At 41.9% G+C, this 25,480-nt stretch overlaps 1 protein-coding gene across 4 annotated transcripts in view; it reads left to right on the top strand.

Annotated features, from left to right (window-relative positions):
* PDE8B (phosphodiesterase 8B) overlaps positions 1-25,480 on the top strand; it is a 320,960-nt gene that overhangs the window by 165,606 nt on the left and 129,874 nt on the right. For 3 of the 4 annotated variants that reach the window (XM_019929794.3, XM_073802224.1, XM_073802225.1), the window contains 3 exons: positions 7,621-7,680; positions 21,291-21,481; positions 24,948-25,007. In XM_019929794.3, the coding sequence (XP_019785353.1) occupies positions 7,621-7,680; positions 21,291-21,481; positions 24,948-25,007 (311 nt within the window). The remainder of the gene's footprint in view (positions 1-7,620; positions 7,681-21,290; positions 21,482-24,947; positions 25,008-25,480) is intronic. The other variant, XM_073802226.1, reaches the window with a different exon arrangement.

Below are 25,480 nucleotides of genomic sequence, written 5' to 3' on the forward strand. Positions count from 1 at the left end.
CTCCCTACTTGCTTCACCTTCCCCAAGCTCAGCCAGATCTTCCACATCTTATGTGTAAGTTTTTTACAACTTTTACTTAGAGTCTCTTTGTGTACCATCTTAAGACCTTTCTGGAACAAATCAAGATATAAGTTAATATGTAAATAAGAACATGGCCTTCCTTCCAAGAAAGGCAGGTCTGGGCTTAAATCTCAACTCCTGCCCTCAGGTGAGTTGAGTAACCTTTCTGGAGCTTTAACTTCTTTAGCGTTAAGTTTGTGGGTTTGCTGTGCCTGTTACATGGGATGATGCGCATGGGGGGGTGGGTCCTCAATCCCCTCTTGTCTTACTGGGGCACAGAGCAATTAGTTACCTTGAGCAAGGTCCCCCGAGTCCCAGCCCCCTTTCCTAGGGTTTCATTTTACCAAGTTTCAGGGAAACTCCGTCTGTATTCTGAGGAATTTTAAATACAGCATCTTATTTTACCAAATAAAGACCTTACTGGGGAAAAAAAAAAAAAGTATATGTAGAATATTTATATAGTGACTACTTGCTAATTAATGTTAACCCCAAAATAGGAAATAGGCTTTTCCCATAAAACTAAATATATCGTAAATTTATTTTGTGATATTTAAGATATCAACAAACCAGAACGTATAATCCAGTAAACACCCATGGACTCAGTATTCACTGCTTAAAAAAAAAAATCAACGATGAACAATACTTGAAGCCCCTGAATACATCTCCTTCTCCACCAGGAGGACCACTTGCCTCCATAGGGAATTTATACGCATTTCTTTGTACCGTTATAATATACTCTTAAACTATATTCAATATTATTTTAAATACTTTAAAACCTCTAAGGTGTGTGTTCTTCTGAGACTTATTTTTTTACTTGCTGTTTGTGAGATTCGTCCATTTGGAATGGGTAGCTTGAGTTGTTTCATTTTCATTGTTGTATAATTTCCATTGTATGGATATTTCTTGATATAAATTTTTTTTGGTGATGGATGTTAATGGATTGTTGGATAAGGCTGTTTCCAAATCTTGGTTCCAAATCTGCTCCAATTGTTCTTGTAAGTGCTTCCTCATCTACCCCAGGGGTCCATTCACCTAGGAGGTGGATTGTAGGTCATACGGAAACTTCATCTTTACTAGAAATCCCCAGAATGTTTTCAAAGTGGCTGAGCCAATTTACACTCCCAACAACAATGTATGAGTTCCTGTGGGTCTACTTCTTGCCCATGCTAGGTAGTGTTTGACTTCTTAATTCTACTGTTCTGTTGATCAAAAAACAGCTGGTCGTGACATGGTATCTCATTGTAATTTGAAATTTTTATATTCCTGATGACTAAATATTGAGCGTCTCTTCATACGCATATTTCCTATTCTGTGAATTTCTTTTTCACATCTTTTGCCCAGCTTTCTTTCTGGTTGTCTTTTTATTGTTTTTAAGGATTTTGTTATGTTCTGGTTACCAATACTTGCTGGTCTCCTATACTGTAGATGTCATTTCTTGGGCTAGCACCTACCTTTTTTTCCCTTTTATTGGAGTGTTTTTTGCTTTTGCTTTTGGTGAATAGGAGTTTTAAAATTTAAAGTCAAAGTGATCTTTTCTTTTATGGTTGTATATTTTGATGAGTAGACATTTATATGTCTGTATTTTTGTGATAAAACCTCATGCTGCCAAATTAATATTCTAACCAGCAGAGCATAAAACACGGAGTTGGTAGATCTGTCGCCCACTGTGAGTATCTCATGACTATGAGTAATCTTCCATATATATAATGTGTGTGTATGTAACAAGAAAGACTATAAAAATTTTTATTTTGATCCTAGTTTAGGGATACTGTTTGGGGGGAATAACTCATCAAATGTGAAGGACTGTATCTTCCTCTTGCCTAAATGATCATCTTGGGTTTCTGGAGTGGCTTATCTGGAAAAAATCCTGTGGGTATCTGGGTTCGGGTATGATGGTTGAGTCTGGGTGGGTTTTGGTGACTTCCACCAGGTAAGTGCTCCGTTGATATCTGTTGCATAAATGAATATGTAATAGCGTCTGAAGTTGACAACAGACATGTCTGCTCAAAGAATAGACTAGTGGTTCTCAACCCCGGTTGCACCTTAGAGATACCAGTTCTCTTGCTTTGAAGTAGGACCCAAGCATTCATATAATTAAAAAGTCCTTCAGGTCATTCTAATAAGAAGCCCAGGTTGAGAACTTCTAGGTAAGATAATTGGAAGCAGGAAGGGGAGGGGAGGATTGGGACCACCTGTTGGGCTCTGAAAGGTCCAGGGGGCAGTGGAACATGGCGAGAATCAAAGTGAGGTGAAGGCTGGAGGCTGGTGTGAGGTCAGAGCTGACCACTGGGGCCTGTGGCTGATCAGACACAGGAGGAGGAAGGAAGCATTCTGGGTGCTCGGTGGACAGTGGGCCTGGGAGGTGAGGCAGGACGAGTCAGTGGTTCCCAGTCCGGAGCAGCGATGCCCAGCAGCCTCATGGTGGGGCACGTGGAGGCTGCACTGCTGGTGCCTTTCTGACCAGAAGCCAGGGGGCAGGCGTGGGCTCATTTAAAAGGGACAAGTCAAATACCACCTTTGCTTACGCAGAGCTCAGAGGAATAAAGAAAGTAGTTTGGCCTGGGAATGGAGGGTAGACAGGGGACCCCTTGAGAGATGTAACTACTGTTTTAAAATCAGAGCCAACAGGGCAGCAGTCAGGGTTGATTAAGGATATTTAAAAATAAGAATGATCTTTACAATGGGGTACCCCTTTTCATGAAGTGAAGTTGGCTTGGCCCTGAGCTGTGCGTGTGTATACACCTGGGTGTGAACACTCAGTACTGCAGGTCGTGGGGAGTAATGGATTCCCAAGGAATTGTTGAAGTGGGGAGGATCCAGTCTCTGAGCTTGTTTTTGGAAGGTAGAAGTTATGGCAACTCCCTACCCACCCCGACAGAGAGAGACACACACATACAGAACTTTTCCTTCTGGTGGCAGCCCCGTTAGCAGCAGCACAGACTACTAGGGTGTGAGCAGAGATTGCCAGGTGCTGAATCCATCTGCAAGATTGGAATAGAGTCCAGAAACCCATAAGAGAAATATGGGGAGTGCAGTCAGAATTAATGCTTTAAAATTTGGAGCATAATGAAAGAGCAGTGCACTGGGAGTCGGGAAAAATGCAGTCTCAGTCCTGAGTCTGTTACTTAAAATCTGTGTGGTCTTAGGCCGTTTAATTCAATTCCATTTCTTTATTGAGCACCAGCATTTACTGAGCACCTTCTAGAGCCTGCGGACAAAATAGTGAAAAAAGACGGTATCTGTGTCCCTCAGGACACTCACAACCTTGCCCAGGGGAAAGATATTTAAATGGGTAGTAAAGTAAATGCTAAGAAGCACACAGGAGGAGTACTGAGCAGAGAGAGTGGTGAGTCCTGTCTGGGTGCAACTGGACCTGGACAGCCTTCAGAGAGTGGGGGGCACTTGAGCGGCCCTCCAAGCCCGAGTCAGCTCTGCTGAGCAGATGCAGGAGGAAGGCCTTCCAGCTCAGTCACTTTGCCTGAATTCTCACCACCTTCATATTTGAGGGAAGCTCTAAAACCGGAGTCCAAGTTATTTAGCACAATTCCTGAAGCTACCGAGAGCTGTGGCCACCACCACCAGAGAGTATGCTGCAGTTACAGGTGGACCAGCTGCCTGAACTGCTGTGATTTCTCTCAAGACTTAGTCTCTTTCATCTGGTTCCCCTGCACCAGCTGGTTTTCATCTTGGAGTTCCCTCTCCTTGGATATGAAACCAAGCTGGCGGGGGGGGGGGGGGGGGGGGGGTAATTTTTTTTTTTTCCTTGATTGTTGTGGTGTATTTTACCCACTTGCTTTCACTGCTGTAGTTCCTACTCATAGCAGTGTCTTTGTTTTGTTTTTGCAAAATTTCTGTTCTTGACTATCCAGAAAGTAGGCAAACCAAATGGTTTTTCTCCCTGAGTCATAAATCTGATCTTGTTAATCCTCCGCTCAAAAACCTGCAATGTGGTTGGTACCTACAGAATCAAAAGGGATTTCCTTTCCAGAATCCTCTAAGGAACTGACCACAACCTAGTCTTCCCTTTCATGCTCTGTAATCTACCTTCCCTAGATTCCTGTCTTCTCCCTGACGAGCATCTTTGCATTCTTGCCTCTGTGCCTTTGCTTCTGTTTCCTATGCCTGGAATTTCCTCTCCCAGCCCAGTCTCTTCTTCTTCCCATCCATGACCCACTTGTCTTCATAAAGCCTTCCTTGATCTCCCCACCTTCAAAACCAGAAAGATGGTCTCCTTTCTCTCAGCCTCAAAGTCTGAGGGGAAATGTCTATCGATCAGAATTCTATATCTCACTGAATTCTCAAACAAAAGCAAGTGATAGAAATTTGCCTATCAAACAAGTCTGAATGAGTTTGCCTCTCATAGACCCTCTCAGAATGAAAAGATATACTCCCAGTTGCATGTTCAGGGACCTAGGTTGCTACCTTGAGATCAGCCAAGGTGAAAGTATTTACACCGTAGAATCAGTAAATGATACAAAATAGGACATTTCTTTTTTCCTGAAGAGCCAACTCATCTGAGTGTGAATTGGTGACCCTGCTATATGTATATATGTATGTGTGTGTGTGTAGGTGACCATGCACACACATGTGTGTACACATAAATATTCGACACACTATTAATGTTGGACAGTTAAAACTGCACTGTCAGCCAGCAGTGCTTCCTCATTTGGCTGCCGGAGAGAGCCATGAGGGTCGGAGTCACTAGGAAGCGTGTCTCTCTTCACACTCTCAACTTATCCTCCTCTCCTCTCCAGAGCTGGAATTGTAATACCTATGACCCCACCTCCTTCTCGCTTCTGTGTCCTTGGCAAATGTGGTCGCATCCTGGAATCAGAGCTAACACACTAATTGAGGATCTGTGTATCTGCAGTTGCTCAAAGTTCACTCTTTGTAGTAGAGAATCTTGGCTTGACTACACAGACATCAGTAAACGGTCTCCTGTTTCTGTTCATAATTTGTTCTCTTAGAAATGGGTGAAATGCAGGCAATAAGACTCCCATGTTAGAAGGAGAGCTCTGCAGGCCGCTGCTGCTGTCTGTGCCCATACCTGCTGCTGGTCAGGCCTTGGGCCATCCCTCATAGGCCAGGAGGAGAGGTTCCAGTTCTGCTGGGATAGTTGACCTCTGTTGGACACAGAAGCCAAAGTCTGATGACTGGAGCGCAGACCAAGAAGGAGAAGGCACACCAAGAGACAAGAAGTGACGTGTAGGTCAGGACTAGGGGAGCTGGGAAACCGAGGCTTCCAGGCTGGTGGTGAAGTTGACCTGTGCTCTCTGGGAGGCAGCACAGGGACGTGGGGCTGGGGGGGATGGGAGAGGATGGCAGAGGCTGGGGTCTTGGAGAGAGCTCAGCGACCTTGCAGTTCCTCTCCTGGGCTCTGCCTCAGGTGGCAGCTTCCTGCTGACGTGGGTCCGGAGGAGGTTAAAATGCTGGATGCGGGCAGGGAACTCTTGTGCTGCAGGGGAAAGTTGGAGGGTGTTTCCTGTCTGTCAGCAGGAGAAGGATCTTCTAGATTGAGGCTTGCTTCTAAAACTGCATGCCGTCACTCGGTGCCTGTTGCTTTTCTCCTGCCAAGGTCGCTCGTGTGAGAGTGCCTAGCACAGGGCTGGAGACAGGAGGGCCTCCGCAGTCATCAGCGGCTTTGCTGGCAGAGTTGAACATGGCCTGTTTAACAACGTCGTGCATACGTTCGTTCCTTCAAAGTACACAGGAATGCGTCGGTTAGGAGGGAATTATCACTTTGGGGGCAGTCTCTGCCCTTGCCCTAGTCCATTAGCCTTCCAAAGCGAGCCACTTTTTATTTGATTGCTTTTAAACTTTTATTGATTTCTTGTTTCATTTGTCTTCTGCCCCTGGGTGCCCCTGTGCAGGGCCAGTTTTGCTGGAGAAAGTGCAGGAGGCCCTGTCGCAGGGGCTTCTGTGGGTGGTGCAGGCACTCTGCCAGGAGAGACCAGAGAGCACAAAGATACCTCAGATTTTCAGTCACATTTCTCTTTCTGAACCAAACTGGTTTCACTTCTCAGTCGTTAACTTTGTAGCAGAATTCTGGCGGTTGCACTGGTTTTGAGGGAGGGTGTCTATTTCAGACTATAAAAACTGCTTTTAGGGTGAAGCTGTGTGGTGGCCAGAGTCCCAGTGATGCAGGAGACCTGGTGATGTTCTCCTTCCAGGGGAATTCTTGGGGCTGTGCACGTATCAGTACAGACCCCTCACAGGGCATTGTTTTGCTTAGAGAAAAGCAACTGGAGTGTGTCACTTAGGCCTGAGGACCGCAGTGCAACACTGAAGGGACTTGTCGCAGATCCACAGGCTCAGGGACCCAAGGAGTCATTCCAGCCCTGCTGGAAGGACTCACCGTGGGGAGGCTGCTTCCCCAAGCAGGGCAGGAGAGCCCAGCTTTGCTCTCCTGAGAGCTCACCGCAGAGCGGGCTGGAGGAATCCGCCTGACAGAGGAAAAGGACATCGGCGACTCGTGGTTATGTTTCGGAGAAGCTTCACACCATGCCCACCTGCAGTTAAAGGGCAAGAAAGGAGAAAGGGAAATTAGTAGTCTTCGAGTCTAATGTAAAGAAAGTTCTGCCTTTCTTGTTTAACTGATAAAGCCTCCTCTGACCCTTGGGTCACTGAAATGTCTCTGGTCCTGTGAACTCCGATGCTTGCTGAAGCTGTCCTGTCTGACTCATGGGGGCCAACCTAGTGTGTTGAATGCAGGATAAGCTGCTAAGTAGAGGCAAAATGATTGCAACCTCTTAGAGAAAAACAAACCTGGATCCGTGGAGGTGAGGCCAAGACCTTCAATCCGATTGTCTAGAGAAAAGTTATTTTTAGAAATCCAAGTAAAGTAATTAAAAATAAAGAGAAAAATTTTCTCTCTGCTTGCAGCCAAAGGCAGTTAGATGGTGTTGGCCAGTGAACACCTAAGCTCATTCCTAGAGTTATGGGACAGAGTTCAGCTTCCTGTGGTCCTGGTGTGAGGTTACTCAGTTTATTTCAGGAGGTACAACTGAAATGAATAATTTAGTCATGGTCAACACGGGTAAAAGTAAGCTGTTTATTCCTCATACTAAAACATGAAGATAAAAAAGATCTAAATATGGGAACACTCTTAAACCATCAAAATGCTTTAGCTTCCACATATGAGAGGAATTTTTACTCTTTGGAAATTTCGGAATAATAACAGCCTGGCATCATGCCCAGAATAGTAGGTGCTCAGTAAATAATTATTGAGTTGTTTTCTCCCATAAAGAGAGAGTAAAGAATAATATGTGCTTATTATAAAAATCCATGCACTTAAGGTAAAAATAACCTGAAATCCTACCACTTAGCCTTGAGGATATATCCTCCCAGACATTTCAATGCACATAAATGTATATCTTCTTTTACAAAACCAGAATTGTACTGTATGTGATATTTTATAAACTGTCTCCATGTCAATAAATTGGATCTTTTATTTAGCTGCAAAGGGGCATGACATAATATCCAGTGTAAGGAAGAATTTGTCAATTCCTGTAGTTTATGACTTGACACATCTCATGTGCTGTTTTTGTTTGTTTGTTTTAGCAGGTCTCTTCTGCAGAGGTACGCATCGGGCCCATGAGACTGACGCAGGATCCTATCCAGGTACACCTCCGTTCCTCTGTAGGGACTTGGTTTGCAGAGCAAGTGGTTATAGAAGCACTACACGAGGGGCTCTTTCATATACAGCAGATGGCCATCCTTGCCCTGACGTGCATGCCCACATATCCATACGTGGTGTGTGTGTATATGCCTGTGTGCAAAGGCTTGTTTTTATTAATGTCAAATGAGGAATCAGATTGCTTTCTTGAAGACAAATATTGCCCCATTTTGAGTATAAATAATATAATAGGTAGAGCGGTTGCATGGTAGGTTGTGAGGGAGAACAACTCTTCACCAAAAAACGCGTCTGTTCTACATGCTGCTTCCGCAGCTGGAAAGGGAAGAAGCCGTGTGTGGTAAAGGGCAGGGCTTTGCCACGAGCCACGGCTGGGTGGGAATCCTGGCTCTGCCTTTACCAGCTCTGTGTCCTTGCATGTATTGCTTCACTTCTCTACCCAGTGCCTTGTCTGTAAAGTGGAGACGGTAATGTCTCTCTCTTAGGAAATTATGAGCTCAAGGAAATAGAATCAGGTGCTTGGGACACTGCCTGGCAGTAGAAGGTGCTCAGTGATGGTAACTGTTGTCCTGTGTGACTAGAGGCAGGCAGCCTACTGGGCTCTGAAGCACCAAGGCTCCTAGTTCCAGGGAGAGAAGGGGCCAGTGCCTGCAGCCTTGACCACCCTCTAACATCAGCAGTACCCATGTGCTCCCCACCACCCCTCCAGCTTCCTGTGTGCCCTGTGAGGAAATAGGTATGAGAAGTGTTTGTTAAGTCCTCATCTGCATCTGCATCTTCCTGGTAGACCTAGATGAGCCACCTTCCTCCTTGTAAAACTGTAGCTTGTTAGCACCTGGAAACTTGTGCTGCACTTTGGACAAGTGAAGATGTAGAGAAGATGTAAATAAACCAATTAACATGTAGATGAAAGTGAAAAACCAACCAAAGAAATGTACTGTTTGATTTAAGAGCGGTTGGAAAAGAAAATAATTTACTGTTGCTCGGAAAAGGAAATGCAAATCTAGGGAAAGGAAAAAAACAAGAGATTTAAGCTTGGGAAAATTGGATGAAAACAAATTTAGGAGCAGAGAGAGAGAGGAAGAGAGAATTTATTAAAATAAACATAAGCCACAACTATTTATATAGAATACAAACAAGTGGAAAATTCCAGTATTCATTCTGGGGGCATGGACTTTGTAGTCCATTTTGAATAAAGGCAGTGACAAAGGTTCTGATATCAGTATTTATTCCCAAAGTAATTTCCAGAATTTTTCTTGGGATTAGTGTGGTTTTAGATCAGTTACTTTAATTTACCTTCATTTTTCACCCTGTGTTGTACTGGCAATGAATGCTCATGATAAGGGCATCTCATTCTTAAATCTTTTTTTTTTTTGAGATTTTTGTTTTTTTGATGTGGACCATTTTTAAAGTCTTTATTGAATTTGTTACAATACTGCTTCTGTTTTATGTTTTGGTTTTTTGGCTGTGAGGCATGTGGGATCTTAGCTCCCCGACCAGGGATTAAACCCACAACCCCTGCATTGGAAGGCAAAGTCTTAACCACTGGACCACCAGGGACGTCCCCAAGGATGTCTCATTTTTATAAAATATAATTTGTTAAATTGTAAAGTATTTTAAATACTCATAAAAGTACATGTGTATACCCATATCCACTTTTATGAAATATGCTAATTTTATTTTATCAAACATGACATTTATTTTGTCAAGGATGTCCTATTTGTCTCAGAGTTCTTTTTAGAAACAAGAGATTACAGATACTTTAAGCCCTATTTATCCCTTTGCCCTCCTCTCTCTTCCCTAAAAGTAACCACTGTTTGGAGATTGATTATGATAGGTATTTGTATATTTCTTCTACATATTTATGTATCCATTTTAAAAAATTATTTATTTATTTTTGGCTGCATTGGGTCTTGGTTGCGGCACACGGGATCTTTTGTTGCAGCACGTGGGATCTTTCGTTGCAGTACACGGGCTTCTCTCTAGTTGTGGTGCACAGGCTTCAGAGTGTGCGGGCTCAGTAGTCGTGGCGCATGGGCTCTCTAGTTGTGGTGCATGGGCTCTGTAGTTGTGGCGTGTAGGCTCTGTAGTTGCGGCACGCGGGCTCTGTAGTTGTGGCACACAGGCTTAGTTGCCCTGCGGCATGTGGGATCTTAGTTCCCCGACCAGGGATTGAACCCGTGTCCCCTGCATTGGAAGGCAGATTCTTAACCACTGGACCACCAGGGAAGTCCCATGTATCCATTAATATTTACTTTGTCTTGAATATTTTAAACTTTATTTGAAAGGTGTCAGGCAGCAGGCATCATTCTGAAATTTTTCTTTATCATTTAGTGTCGTACCTAAGAATCTATCGCCTAATCTAAGGTCACAAAGTGTTACTCCTTTGTTTTCTTCTAAGAGTTTTATAGTTGTAGCTCTTATATTTAGCTCTATGATCCATTTTGATTTAACTTTTGTATGTGGTGTGAGGTAGGGCTTCATTCTTTTGTTATGTGGATATCTAGTTGTGCAGCAGCATTTGTTAAAAAGAATATTCTTTCCCCATTGAATTGTCTTGGCATGTTTTTCTAAAATCAGCTGACCATGATTGTGAGCGTTTATTTCTGGATTCTTATTTCTATTCCATTGATATATGTCTGTCCTATGCCAGTACCACACTATCTTGATTTCTGTAGCTTTGAAGTGTGAGTCTCCCAACTTTCTTATCTTTCAAGGTTGTTTTTGCTGTCTGGGTCCCTTGAATCTTCATATGAATTTCAGGACCAGCTTGTTAATTTGGGGAGTGAGGGGGACCAGCTGGGATTTTGATAGTGATTGCATTAAACCTGTGGATCAATTTGGGAATATTACTGTGTTAACCATTTTGTCTTCCAATCCATTAACATAAGATGTCTTTCCATTTATTTAGATTTTCTTTAACTTCTTTCACCAATGTCTTGTAGTTTTTAGTGTAGTGTTTTATATTTTTGTTAAATTTATTCCTGAAATATTTTATTCTTTTTGATGCTATGACAAATGGAATTGTTTCCTTACTTTCAGTTTTGGGTTGTTCATTGCTAGTGTATAGAAATATATTTACTTTTGTATATTGATTGAACTCATTTATTAGCTTTTACATTTTTGTGTGAATTCTTTAGGATTTTCTATATACAGGATCATAACATTACTACTTTCTTCCCAATCTGAATGCCTTTTATTTCGTTAGCCTGATTGTCCTGCTAGAACCTTCAAAACAATAGTGTGTTTAGATACTATTTATAAGATATATCCAGATCTTTTCTCAAAGTGGTTGTACAATTTTACACTCCTACAAGCAATGTGAGTTCTTATTACTTCAAATCCTTGGTAATGTTTGTTTCAGTCTCTTAATTTTAGCTCATCTAGTAGGTGAGTAGTTCTATCTTACGGTAAGTTAAATTTGCATTTCTCCATGACTAATAATGTGAGCACTTTTTTGTTCGCTGATTGGCCATTTTTAAAATCTTCTGTGAATGTTTAGTTAAGTCTTCCGCCCATTTTTAGTTGGGTTGACTTTGAAAAAACTACTGAGTTGTGGGAATTCTGTATATATTCTTGTCCCGAGTCCTTTATCAGATTTTGAAAATATTTTCTTCCAATGTGTGGCTCCTGTCTTCATTTTCACAAACTTGGATTTTGAGCAAAAATTTTAGTTTTGATATAGTCTAATTTATCACTCCTTTTATGGTTATTACTTTCTGTGGTCTATGAATCCTTAATCCCAGGTTGAAGATTATTTCTCGTTTTCTTCTAGAAACTTTATTGTTAAATTTTAATTTTAGATCTATAATCTATCTCAAGTTCATTTTTATGTATGGTGGAATAAAGAGGTCAAGGCTCTTTTTCCTTCCATGTTGAATGAGCAGCTCCATTTGTTGAAATGACTGTGTATTCCTTGCTCCATTGAATTACCTGATGCCTGATTCTTTCATACTTGTTGCAACTTGTTTGGTAGCCAATAATGTAGCCAGTTTTGAAATTTTCCACAAAAACTTTTAAAAAAGTGTATCTCTATTTCTGGAATACAGGTTTCTATATCTGTGAAATTAATTCAACTTTATTAATGATGCTATTCAAATCATCTCTATCTTAATTTTTTGTGTTCTGTTAGTTTCTATTGTAATGGATATGTCAGTATCCTCAATATTTCTTAATATTTTCTTATGTTTTGAGTCTGTCATGTTAATGTACATCCAAGTTCTAGATTGTTGTATGTTCTTGGTGACTGATCCTTTTATTATTATGTAGTGTCCCTCTTTAAACTTCTGCCTTAATTTCTATTTTATTTGTTGGTAATATGGCTGGACAAGCTTTCTTTGGTTAATATTTTCCTGGTATATCTTTTTCTATCTTTTCATTTTCGCTTTTATTTATAACTTTATGTTAAATATCCCTCTTATAAGGAGCACATAGTTTTATTTTTCTAAAACCTATTCTGATAATCTGACACTAATAAGTGAGTGTAATCTTGTTACACTGAGTGTGATTACTGATACAATTAGTCTTGATTTTCTATTTGTTACCCTTTTTCTTTTTCTCATATTTCTACTTTTTGTTAAGTTGACATAGTTTTCAGAATTACCTTTTATTTTCTCTGTTTTAGAAACTGTAGGTTACGCTTCTATTTTAGTGGTTACCCTTAGCTTGTTTTTAATGTTTGTTTAGCAGTCAAATTTTATAACGAAGTCTCAAGTGTACTGTATTTCTATCCCCTCAAATACGATATAGTCCTTTGCAGTATTTAAATATCCCATAACGGACTCACTCCCTCATCACAAAAACAATTGTCTGTAATTTTGGACTTATTATATTTGGTATGTTAAAACATAACAAACATTTTAAATTCGTGCTCATAAGCTATGAAATATAATAGTAAAACTAATGCCGTGAACCCACCACCCAGCATAAGAGGTGGAGTGTTTCCACTGCTACCGTGTACCCTGCCTGGTTCCTGTCACATGAGTTTGGCCCCCATGACAGCAGATACAAGTGGTCAAGAGTCCCTCTCTGAATGAGGGACAGAATAATTAAGAGACTCTTTTTTAAAAAAATAATAAGCTCAACTTAGAACCAAGGATGTCTTTACTCCTGGATCTCATTCAAATGTAATTTCACTCACTGATCCATCCAGTTCGAGTCTGTGGAGTACCTATGTGCTCAAGGCTCTGCACCAGGTGCTGCAGGGGAAGGGGGCCGAACAATGACCCCTGACCACCCAGGGAGTCTGGCGGGTTGGTTTTATTGTCTACTACATTCTAACTTGAAAGGCAGAGATATCTAGTCAAGTGTTCTTGTGCTTCTGATACTGCCATTGCAACTGTCTTCGAAATGGCCTAGAACCTTAGTTTTTAATTTTTTTTTTTTTTTTCTTGGAGCAAAATTCTGTAATTTTCTTTTTCTTGGAGAAAAATATCTACTCTGTAACTTCACTGCCATGCCGAAAATGTTAACTACATCAACCGGAACGCTTAGGACTCGGGAGGAGCTTACTTGACAAGCACATTCCAGGATGTGGTTGCTTTTGACGGTGCACTTCTGAGGTCACCAGGGGAAATTTGCTCCCGTGTAGAGACCAGGAGGTGTGATGTGGCCTGGTGGGAGTGCTGTTGGGAGTGGAGCGGGTGGACGTGCCTCGTCGTATTGTAGAGGACAGCTCTCCTGGGTGAGTGCCTGTGACTCACAGCAGGGCATGTTTTCCAGTCTTAGCAAAAAAAAAAAAAAAAGGGGGTAATATTATGAGGCAATAGATTTTTATCAGCATGATACCATCTGAAAATCAAGAGGTCTTTTCTTCATCAGTGCCTGGAGCATATTTACTTCCCCGTGTGTGGAATTGTCTCTGCTTAGAGTGCTGTCGCCCCTGCCCCTCACAGAGCTTTCCGACTGGACTTGGAAACAGATCTTCACTGCTCTGGCCTAAGCGTTTTCCCAGCAAGACAGCACTTTCCTTTAAAACTTAAACTTCTATGTTGTGTGGACATGGATTTTTTTTCTGGAACCATTATATATTGGAGACTTTATGTTGGAGATCCTTTGGCCTTGTGGGAAGCTGTTCTTCACATAGTAAATGAAATGACCGAGTGATGGAGGTGTTCAGACTCAGTAACTTGCTGTGGTCAGCATCTCCCCTCCTGTCTGTCCTTACTGCTGGTACCAAGTCAGGTCCTGTACCTGGCCCAGGCAATTTCATGGAACCACAGAGTTGTTAGGGGTTTTGGGCCAATATTTTGGGGGTAAAATAGAGTACGTTACTTAATGATTGCCCAGGCTCAGGGGTCCAGCCAACCTCAGTTCAAATCTTGTTAGTTGTGTGGCTGTGGGCGTGTCTCTTAATCATCCCATATCTCAGTCTCCACGTCTGTAAGTGGGGATGATGCCCAACTCGAAAGAGTTGTGAAGGGTTATTAAATGAGATAGTATGTTTAAAGTCCTTTCAGTGTCATGGCTGGCCCTTAAATTCTCATTAAACTGTAGCTGCTCGACAAAGCCCTTACTTTGCATAGTTCCAGTGTGTGCAAATTTCAGAGTTTAGTTAACATCAGATCACCAAAAAGATGTATTAAACAAGACGTATTAGCATTACTTTCTTAGGGACATTTGAGGAAAGCTCCCAAACCATTTTTTTCCAACTGAATCGACCCCACCTATGATCAGATTGGCCAGCTGTTTAGTATGATGTAGATATATATGTGATCTACTCTAGAAGCTACTTGTTAACCTGGCTTTTGCTTAAAGCCAAACCAAGTATTCTGAAAGTTAGATGTTTAATAGTAGACGTTGATGATCCATTTGGAGACATGTAGACACACACTTTCTAGAAAGAACACTAATAATAACGAACACTTACATTGTCTTCAAGTTAAGGAAAAGCTAGGGTTTTATTTTTTCATCTTTTTCATAATTAGCCTTCACCAGAGAATATAGTTTCATACTCACTTAGCTATCAAAGACCGCTTATTGCTGTCCTCAAAAAGATAGTTTTCAGTACTTTCTTGAAAAAACATGTCAAAGGAATGGTTACAGTACTTGTAGCACAGCAAGAGGACATCAGGAAAGATTACTGAAGGAGGAGCTGGGAATTGTGGGTCCAGCTGTGCTGCTGCTCTGCTTAGGGAAGTTGCTGAACTCATCTGTTGATTGGGGGTTGATGGATCACCCCCAGAGTCCCTTCCTGCTCTGAGAACTCCTGAGAGTCATGGTCCCTGTCCTTGTCATGGCCACTAGGACCGCCCGCCCCAAGTCCCCCGGGATCTGAGTGCTACCCCCTGCAGCCTCTTACACTTCATTCTCTGGGTCATCCCTTACTTCATTATTCTGGCTTGGGTTGAAAGATGAACTAAGCTTTGTGGTTCCGGACTTCCCTGGTGGCGCAGTGGTTAAGAATCCACCTGCCAATGCAGGGGATGCAGGTTCAAGCCCTAGTCCAGGAAGATCCCACATGCCACGGAGCAACTAAGCCGATGTGCCACAACTACTGCGCCTGGGCTCTAGAGCCTGCGAGCCACAACTACTGAGCCCACGTGCCACAACTACTGAAGCCCGCGCGCCTAGGGCCTGTGCTCCACAACAAAGAGAAGCCATGACAATGAGAAGCCTGCGCACTGCAACAAAGAGTAGCCCCTGCTCACCGCAACTAGAGAAAGTCCTCGCACAGCAACAAAGACCCAACACAGCCAAAAATAAAAACAAATAAATAAATAAACTTTGTGGTTCTAAGAAGGTGTAGGTAGAAATAGAGGGAGACCCTGCATGGTAGTTTGAGGTATTCATAGCTACGTTTGAAAAGCTGTACAGGTAGCCCTGGCTTTGCACAGTTCCAGGACTAAATAACACCAGGCCCAAAGATTGCAGTCACATTGGTGTTTTAATTGTGATGATTGCATCAAGTGCAAACTTTGCTGCTAGTTCTTCAGTCCACAAGTCCTTACATAAATAACAAATGTGCAGCCTGTGCAGTGACGAACCACATCACTTTTTTTGAAGTCTCTACCTGTTCTAGCACAGACAGCAGAGTGTGCAGTTGTGTCACCCCTTTATCTCTCCGTGATAACTCACACGGCATTACAAAATATATATAAGTGTATCATTGAAAGAAGGAGCTAGCCCACAAAGACGAAAGTGTAGCAAAGGAATGGAAAGCAATAATGCTGGAAGTGAAACAGCAATGTAAATGGAGTTAGAGAAGAAAGCTGACTGGCAATGTTGACACTGCTGCCTGTGAGAGAGGGTTGCCAGAGGAAGTTAATCAATGCAAGTTTATTGAGCTAAATGAAGAAAGCGGTTGTGACGAAAAAGACGAAGTGATGCCAACAAAAAACTGCACAGTAATTAAAGGAACTCTGGGGACATTTCATGACATTGAAAGTACAGAGGATAAAATGTTGGAAGCTGATCCAAACTTAAGAGTTTATAATTCACCAAGGCGTAGAAAAGAGGCTCATTCTGTATCATAATTTATACAACGGGAAGAAGGCAAGGGCTGTTCAAACTACTCAATCAGCTTAAAAATTTTTTTTAATTCACAGTTTCTAATGTTTTAAAGTAAGTGCACTGAATAAATATTAATTTTACATTTTTCATTTCGCTATACATTTATAACCAACAATAAAAGTTTTTTATGTTTTGACAAAATTTCGAAATGTCATGGAACCGCCGTTTTTACCATCCTTCATTAAGATTGCTTTGCATGGTCATTTATATGGTCTGACACTGCCATGCAAAGTGAGCACTGCCTGTGTTTGTGTTCTGATCCTGGACAAAGCCCAAACTGGCCAAGATCTGCTCCAGAAGGAGATGTTTCCTCATTGCCCCAGGCTTCACCCCAGATCTGCTTTTAATCTTCTCTTTCGCTGTGTTTACAACAGTACAGTGAGGTTGATATAACAAAACCACTTCCTTCTTCCCGTTCTCCTGTGCCTAGATTCTTTCCCTGGATGCCATGTCCTTGCTCTGTCTTTGGTCACTGCTTATTAGAGCGTCTCTTGTACTTATCTGCTTACCTGAACCTCTCCCCTGCTTGCGTCCTAGGGGTAGAGACTGGACTATGGTTGTCTCTGTCAGCTTCTTACTCTCAGTTCTTAACATCGTGCATGATAGGTCATCAAAAAGTATTCTTTGAAGGAATGTTCCACATACTATTTAGAGCAAGTAAGAGTCAGTTTTTACTCTTTATAAATTAAGTTCAGCTATTTATTAATTATTTTTTAAAATATATTTTACAAAATCATTTTATGGGATTTGCCTCAGTGAATGGTCAATAAACATTTACAAACTGACATGTTTGACAAAGAAACTAAATATTGATACATGGAATGATAAATCTGAAGAGGGACTATATCACAAAAGGCTTTTGAGGGGTTATGTTCTTTGGTTTTAAGTAACAGCTGTCTTACACAAAATAGTAAATGAGTAAGAAATAGATAGTGTGTTTTCTTTTTCAGAATCCAAGGAAGAGTTGAAAAGCCATGGCTTAGAAAGGGTGACAATGAGCCATCTCTGAGTATTTTGACAGAAGGGATTTAAGCTTCTTCCTTCAGTATCTCTACTATTAATGAGCCACGGGTCCTAATTCCCAGCCTCTGTGTCTCTCTGTTCACATTTCAAATTCCCGGAAACAACATTATTAGTCCAGCTGTGGCCTAGGAGATGGGGACAGAGAGTACAGCTTTGGTTACTTGGGTGGGTTCCTTTCCTAAAGAAGATAGAATTTTCCAGAGATAGGCAGACCTTAAAAAAACTGATTACTATAGTACTTTACTCTAAATATATATATATAGTTTTTTAATTCCCATAGATTTTCACTTTGCTTAGGAGTTGGATTACTGAAAAGTAGTCTTTCTGAATTATTTTTTTATAAATGGAAAAAATTTTGAATACTACCTAGAGAGATTTTCTAATGAGTACTCTTGTAATATAAATACTCTTGTTTCAATATGTAGATTTTAATTTTTATTCAGGTAGGGGGAGGCCAACAGATTAGGAGAGACTGTCACTGAAAGATAGTTTGTTACAGTTTCTGAGAGGAAGGGCGGTCAGTGCAGGACCACAGAGGGAAGCACTAAGGTTGATTGGAGGCAGGGAGCCTAAAGGGGCAAATGTGGGCCAGAGCCTTGACTGTGGTTTCTGTGGGAAGCTGTGAGGCAGGGAAAGCAGGGTAGACAGGTTTAGCTAGTTTGAATCATTCCAGAAGAGTGTTGGGCAGAAGGGCTGTCCCTAGTTGTCTGGTGCCTGGCGCTGCAGTGATTAGAGCAGGTAGATAGTGGTCCAGAGGGTTAGCAAGTGATAGAGGTGGTAGGAGTACGGACTGGATTGGTTTGCATAGGAAAAGTGCGTTCCTAGGCAAGTCATTTGCTTTCTCTAGGGGTTGGAGAATTGGTTATCCCTCTGGGGCATCCCTCCAGGGTCATCAAGGCTCCAGATGTCAAAGCATCAGAAATATCAAAATTAACGAGGCATAATTAATACAACTCCCCACTTTGAATTGGTTTTTAAGTTTCCAAGTGAAATCTGGTGTAAGTTCCTAAACCAGGCATTACCAAGATCGAGCCCTCTGCTGTGAGCTCCACTTCCTCTCCCACCAGCTCACACTCCTCTCTGTCACACTGGCTTCCTTGAGTTCCTTGAACACATCAGGCATGAGTCCCACTATAGGAACCAGTGGATCTGGTCCCTCTTTGTGGAATGCTTTTTCTTCAGTTATCAACTTGACTTTTTCATTTCCTTCAGGCATTTGCTCACATGTCACTTTCTCGGTGAGGCTTACCCTAACCACCTGACTTAATACTGGTCCCAGCACCCGCTCTGGATCCCTCTTACTCAACCCTACTGTCTTTACCTAGCACTTACCACTTTTACCATTCCATATCATTTGCTTATTTCTCATGCCTGTTGTTTGTTTCTTTACCCCTACAATGCAAGAGGTCTTTATTTTGTTCATCAGCGTACTCCAAGCAATTAAAAACAGAGTAGGTACATAGTAGGTGCTCAGGAAATACTTGAATAATGACTTTATTTTTCCCAAAGTGGAGCACTCCCGTCTTTTAAGGACATCTAAGACATGAGATTAATAACTGTAGCAATGTCCAATATGGGAATACAGTTAGGTTCTTATTGCATTCGTCAAATGTTGAGGCATAAATGGTATAAAGGAAATATAAAGTGTTGAGGTTCTTGCTTAGCAATCATAGTTCAGCCAGACAGATGAGAGAAGTTCTGTCACCTTTTCTGACTTCTAGGCTTTGCTTATTGAGTTTCTCATGCTAATGCCACAGCTACATCAAGTAAAGGGCTAGTGACTTTTTGTACAAGCCAGTTTATTCTACCTGATTTTTTTCATTGTAGCTCCATTGTTAACAGTTCTGTTTGAAGGCTTTCTTTTCACTCTCAAGATCCACAAGGCTGAGCCCCTCACTTCTCTTGGAAGAGCCACGTCCTGTTTCTTCCTAGAAGTAGCTCTGTAGCTGAGGTTTTGGGGGATAGACTGACCTGAGGAGTGACAGACCCGTGCCCGGAGTGAGCCGTTAATAAGTGTGGCTGCCTCATGTGTTACTGGCATGTGATTTCAAGCCATGTGCTAAGAAGTAAATGTCAAAATCATACTGAAAAATATTATTTCTCTTCTGGAAACATGGCATTTGAGAAAACAGGAAATGATTCAAACAGTGTAGAACAAATGACATTTATCATACATTCAGATGTTTAACGGTAAGGAATTATTGGAGAGGTTTAGGTATGAAATGGTGGTGTGGTTTCTTTTTTTGTTTTTAGAAAAGAGTCTTTAATAGATGCATATGGATGAAATATGTGGGATTTACTGCAAGCTGATACAGGAGTTGGAAAGTGGCTAGGGAGAGAATTGAAGCTAGATTGGCCAGGAGTTGGTTATTGCTGAAGCCGGGTGATGGGTACATGAGGGTGATTATACTGTTGTTTCTGTTTTTCTATGTATTGTCAATTAATGAAGCATTTTTAAAATGTAGTGGTAATTATTGGACAGTTTGTCTTGTTTCTGACTTTAAATGAAAGACATTCAGAATTTCATCATGAAGAATGGCATTGGCTATGGACTTAAAGGACCAGAAACTTCCCTTCTGTTCCTAACTGTTTAAACCAGAAGTGGTTGGTGAAGAATATTAAATGCCTTATCAATATCTTGAGATTATTATATGTATTTCTTATTAGACCTATTGCTGTGACGTAGTTTTATTCCAATTGACAGTAAAAACCCTCTTACATTTTGCAGAAACCCTCCTTTCACTCAGATAGTAGGTGCTGACCGGCAGGGGGTCACAGCAGGAACAAGACAGGCAGGTCCTTGCTGTCCTGGAGCTCAATTCTAGTGGGGAAGATAGACCACAAACAAATAAATGAACAAGTTCAGGTGGTGGTATCGCCATCTCTGGCTTTCTGGCCACCAGGGAATCTGGGTCCCAGAGCCCAGGGAATGAAGAGGGTAACATGGTGGGAAGTATGGCTACCTTCTTTCCAGGGAGCGGGGCTTCACTTTTCAATGAAGAAAAAAGAGGCACGTTTCCTCACCTTAGCTCCAATAGCTTCACATTTCACAATTGTTCTTTCTAGATTTGGCAAACGCTAGGTGTTGGAATTAGTTTTTGAGATTGTTTTGAGTTCCCGTCCCTTCTGTGTCTGGATAAGGATTTAAGTGCTAAGTTTAGAGAGGTGGCCAGGTACCTTGAGACGAACACCAGCTGCCCTGGCCCCAAATATGTGTGTATGTGAATCATAGTCTAACTTGTGTTGATTAGCCTATTTTCATAGTGCTCAGTCTATTTAAAAACAAAGCCAGTTAGGAAATTACAAATGGGTAACAACCACCAGCAGAGCGATGGACCATGTATTCTGTGCTCACTCAGGCCTCATAGCTAGCTTACAGGGCACTGTTGTTAGCACATCTGACATTGGAGAAGCTGTAGGCTGAAGAGATGAACTACCTTGTTCAAAGACACCCTAGAATCAGTGGACCAGCCGGGATTTGAACCCAGGTAGCTTCTCTCCAGAGGCTGCATTTTAAACCAGTATCTTGTAGGCCCGCTTTTTTTTTTTTGGCTGTTTATTTATTTTTTTATTTTCTTTAATTTTTTTAAAAAATTTATTTTCTATTTTTTTTTACATCTTTATTGGCGTGTAATTACTTTACAATGGTGTGTTAGTTTCTGCTTTATAACAAAGTGAATCAGTTATGCATATACATATGTTCCCATATCTCTTCCGTCTTGCATCTCGCTCCCTCCCACCCTCCCTAACCCACCCCTCTAGGTGGTCACAAAGCACCGAGCTGATCTCCCTGTGGTATGCGGCTGCTTCCCACTAGCTATCTATTTTACGCTTGGTAGTGTACATATGTCCATGCCACTCTCTCGCTTTGTCACAGCTCACCCTTCCCCCTCCCCATATCCTCAAGCCCATTCTCTAGTAGGTCTGTGTCTTTATTCCTGTCTTACCCCTAGGTTCCTCATGACATGTTTTTTTCTTAAATTCCATATATATGTTTTAGCATACAGTACTACTCTCTAAGGATGATGATTACTGTCAAGATTCTCTTTTCTTTGTGTTCCAGGTTTTGCTGATCTTTGCAAAGGAAGACAGTCAGAGTGATGGATTCTGGTGGGCCTGTGACAGAGCCGGTTACAGATGTAATATTGCTCGGACTCCGGAGTCAGCCCTGGAATGCTTTCTAGATAAACATCATGAGATTATTGTGATCGACCACAGACAAACTCGAAACTTTGATGCAGAAGCAGTGTGCAGGTACCTTAGATATGTTAATATGTTAGTAAATGTCCACTTAACAGCTTAAAATGAAATTCATTTAAAGATGTCTTCAGTTCTAGCCCACATATTTCTAAAATATGTGTTGATGTTTCTAAGTAGTATATACAGATTTCTGTGGTGAAGGCGGTAGCTCCTCCTATGGCCTTTTCTATTTCTCCACATTTGAGATCCGATGAATTTAGAGGTGTGAGCTAGTCTCCACTGAAAACTTCAGGGTGTTTTCTCCCCTTGAGTAGGGCTCATGTTTCACCCAAAAGAAAAATTGAAATTCACACAGTTCTTGTTACAGAGATAGAGTTTGGATTTACACCAGATATTTTAATCTTAATTATTCTGTCCCAAAATGAACATCAGAAATGTGTGAAATAGACCATTTTTCTCTGCCTGACACAGATGGGTGGATTCTACAGCAGTCGTGGAGGGAAGGCAGCTACTTTGCAGCAGCAGCAAATCTTCCAGGGATCCAAACCCCCTGCTTGTTTACAGAAATGTGCTCTGGGGAGGAAATGCTTGCCTGTTCATAAACAAATGCAGTCATCAGAGTTCGCTCTGGATGAACTGATCCATTTAGCACAAGTGGAATGCTTTGAAGCTGGATGGGAAGAGGTCACTAATTAAATGCTAGACCAGGACAAACTCCAAATACGTATGGAGCTGGAATTGCCTTGAATATTAGCAAGTGAAATGAAAGGTAGGGAGATGGTTCCTTAGACCCTTTGGTACCCTGACAAGGAATTAGTGCGTTAAGAGAAGTTTCTTGTCACGGCACCACCTTGCTATTCTTGGACCATTTTCAGTTTTCCAAAGAAGAAACTTTCTTAAGGAACCTTTTTTAAAATGTCTTACTGGTCCCAAATAATCCTATCTTCCTGCATAGAAACGTTTGCCTATTTAAGTATATAATACTAAAATGTGTCACAAAATATTTGGGTATTTTTAGTGTTAAGAAATAGATACATGTGTATGTGTATATATATATGTGCGTGTGTATGTGTGCATGTGTGATTTTCAGGCTAGAATGGGGTCTCTTATAATTAAGCAGGTCTGCTTTTTCTTGGTCTCCACTTACTCTTCTTACATGATTTTGTAGTAGAAATAGCACAATCCTTTGTGCATATATAGAATGATTTAAGACAGGCTTCAGATGTAAAAAGAAGAAATGAATAGGAAGAATTCTTTTAATTCAGGCAAAGGCCCCAGTTAGCAGGTAAGCTTCGTAATCTTCCTTGAATATAAAGAAATGTAGTTTTGTTTCCTGATGAGTGAATGTTTGTCTTAGCTGCACAGAAAAACAGTGGGGCATCAGTGCAGTTCAGAAGCCAGGTTATGTGTCTGCTGGTGCGTTTACTGACTGTTACCAGTCACATTGAGGATGGTGAGATTCCTGAATGCTGGACTGCCAGCACACCTTCCCTAAGATGTGTGGGGACGCATTCCCAGCAGATGTGCCTTCTTCATTGTCATCTATGGCCCAAGATCTCTGGTTTTTGAGCTGGACTGGACCTTAGCTTAGCATGCTTCCTTGGACCCTGGCCTCACCTGTGCCCAGCTCCCCCTTAGTCCTCTCAACCAGGAAGAGGTCCAGGTCTCTCTGGCCACACCAGTTCCTTTGGAGGAATGAGAGAGAAGAGGTCAGCAGCAGGAAGGGACCTAAAACACAGAAGCCAATCTCAAAAGAAGCTAAGCAAGCGTGAGCTCCAGCCCAGTTATGTTCATAACGTGTTTTCTCTTGCCTAAGCCCCACCCCTTAGAATGCAGCCCAGCAGTGTACCCATGACACCTCCTGGGGGTGGAAGAGGCTGAAGGAAGGTGAGAGGTGTTTAGCATCTCCCTAGAGATGAGAGCGCACCTCTGAAACTGTACATTTTTTTTCATTAGGTGCACCTGGTATTTCTGCTGAGATTTCAGTAGGCTCCTAAGTAGGAGATAAGTGTAGCTTCATGTTACCAGGACGTGGTAGGGGGTAGGGTGGCTGAGTGGGAAGTGGTCTGGGCTGGCATTACCCCTGCTGCCCATAGTGAGTTCAGGCGTCTCTCCAAAGGAGCTCGTTCAAATACCATTTATCCGCAAGGGGAACCTTCATTTCCCAGGAAGACAGCAGCTGGTCTTTTCTTGAGCCTTCTACTCACATAGAGTGAGGTCTCAAGGAATAGGACATGGGGAAGGTACATTTTTAGAGAAAGGTGAAGAAATTTAGTCAAAGAGGATGAAGCAGTATGAGCTGGCTGTCCCTGGGGGAGCAGTAATGCATACACCTTAAAATGGAGAGGGGAGCTTCCCTGGTGGCGCAGTGGTTGAGAGTCCACCTGCCAACGCAGGGGACACGGGTTTGTGCCCCAGTCTGGGAGGATCCCACATGCCACGGAGCGGCTGGGCCCGTGAGCCATGGCCGCTGAGCCTGCGCGTCCAGAGCCTGTGCTCCGCAACGGGAGAGGCCACAACGGTGAGAGGCCCGCGTACCGCCAAAAAAAAAAAAAAATGAGAGAGGGGCAGAAATGCCAGTAGCTAGAAAGAAACAAATACAGGTTGTTTCACGAATTCCTCAGCCTTCTGTTCTTAGAGGTGTTGGTTCCCTTCTGAAGGATCCCGAAATAAAGGGAGGTCAGACCAAGGAGATGGATGGAAACAAGCATGCTTATTTGTACTAAGACTCAAGCATGTGGCCCTTTATTAAGAGTTCATCCAACTCATGACCCCTGACCAAAATAATCCAGAATCTGAGCTGCAGCATAGCACATTTTCTGGCATCATGGACCTCAAAATTCTATATCCTTACATATTTTAACCCTGTTAAATTCCTAGGGAATAAACAAATTATAGACAGGCGGTCATGGTACAACAAATATCATTATAGTGACAGTTACTGTGTTGACCATTTCTCAGCCCTAGTTGATGACTCAGTTGTTTAAAGTATTTGAGCACAAATAACAGTACAACTGAAAAATTGAGATGGCTCTTTGTGAAATTTTTAAAAGACCTTAACCTGCACGTGTACATCCATCTGCCAGCAGTCCTTCTAAGGGCAACTTTCTGAACTATCTACTGTTTTAAAAGATCCATCCCAGTTAGCTCCCCAAGTACAAATTGATAACTAGAGAATTGTAGGACTGCCAATTTTCTTGCAGCGTGGAATTTCAACCAGAAAACATGGAAGTTAAGTGGAATTTGCCAGTTTTTGAAGTGGAAAATTGGCAGGTCTGACCTACTGGAGAATTGCCTGGGAGTTAAAAAAATTTTTTTTTTTTTTTTTTTTTTTTTTAGTAAAAGAAAGAGATTGTCCTAATCCACAAGGGCATCTTTTTTTGTTGTTTTCCATGTGTTTTCAGACTTCTTCTTTACAGGGACATTTGATTTTGTGCCATTTTCACTGTGAAGAAGTCCTGTATTCTGGTAACGGAACAAGGCGTAATCACTGGTTTGACTTGGAGCTTTCTCCTTGCAGGTCGATCCGGGCCACAAATCCCTCGGAGCACACGGTGATTCTTGCGGTGGTTTCACAAGCGTAAGCTCACCTCCCGTTCCCAGCTGGGAATACTACTCTTCCTCCTGAAACATTGGTCTGTTGTAATTCAGCCTTTGAGCTGGCAAAGCAAGGGGGAGGTCTTTGGCCTCACAGCAACAACCTTAGATCTTACTTGGGATTTTCTTTGTTTTGCAAGTTTCTAGAAATATTTGGATTTTTCTCTTTACCCTCTCTAATTTCTGTCAGCACATACACACTTCAAGAAAAAGATGGTTACTCATCATATGCTGGAAATGAGTAGAGAATCTGGGGAGGAGGAGGTCTGGAGAGAACATCGTTCCAGCTTATCTTTTCTCTTTGAAGAAAAGAGATAGGAGAATGCTTATTTTTTTCACTTAAGAAGGAACAGATTATAGCATGAGAGCAGGCGCTAAAGCCACCGCAAGAAAAGGATGGTGCAGTTTATGTTGGGACTGTTACGTGGCTAGAAGCAGGACAGCAGGATGGCCCCA

The sequence above is a fragment of the Tursiops truncatus genome, chromosome 3 (genome assembly GCF_011762595.2).
Source record: "Tursiops truncatus isolate mTurTru1 chromosome 3, mTurTru1.mat.Y, whole genome shotgun sequence".
NCBI classification, from domain to species: Eukaryota; Metazoa; Chordata; class Mammalia; order Artiodactyla; family Delphinidae; genus Tursiops; species Tursiops truncatus.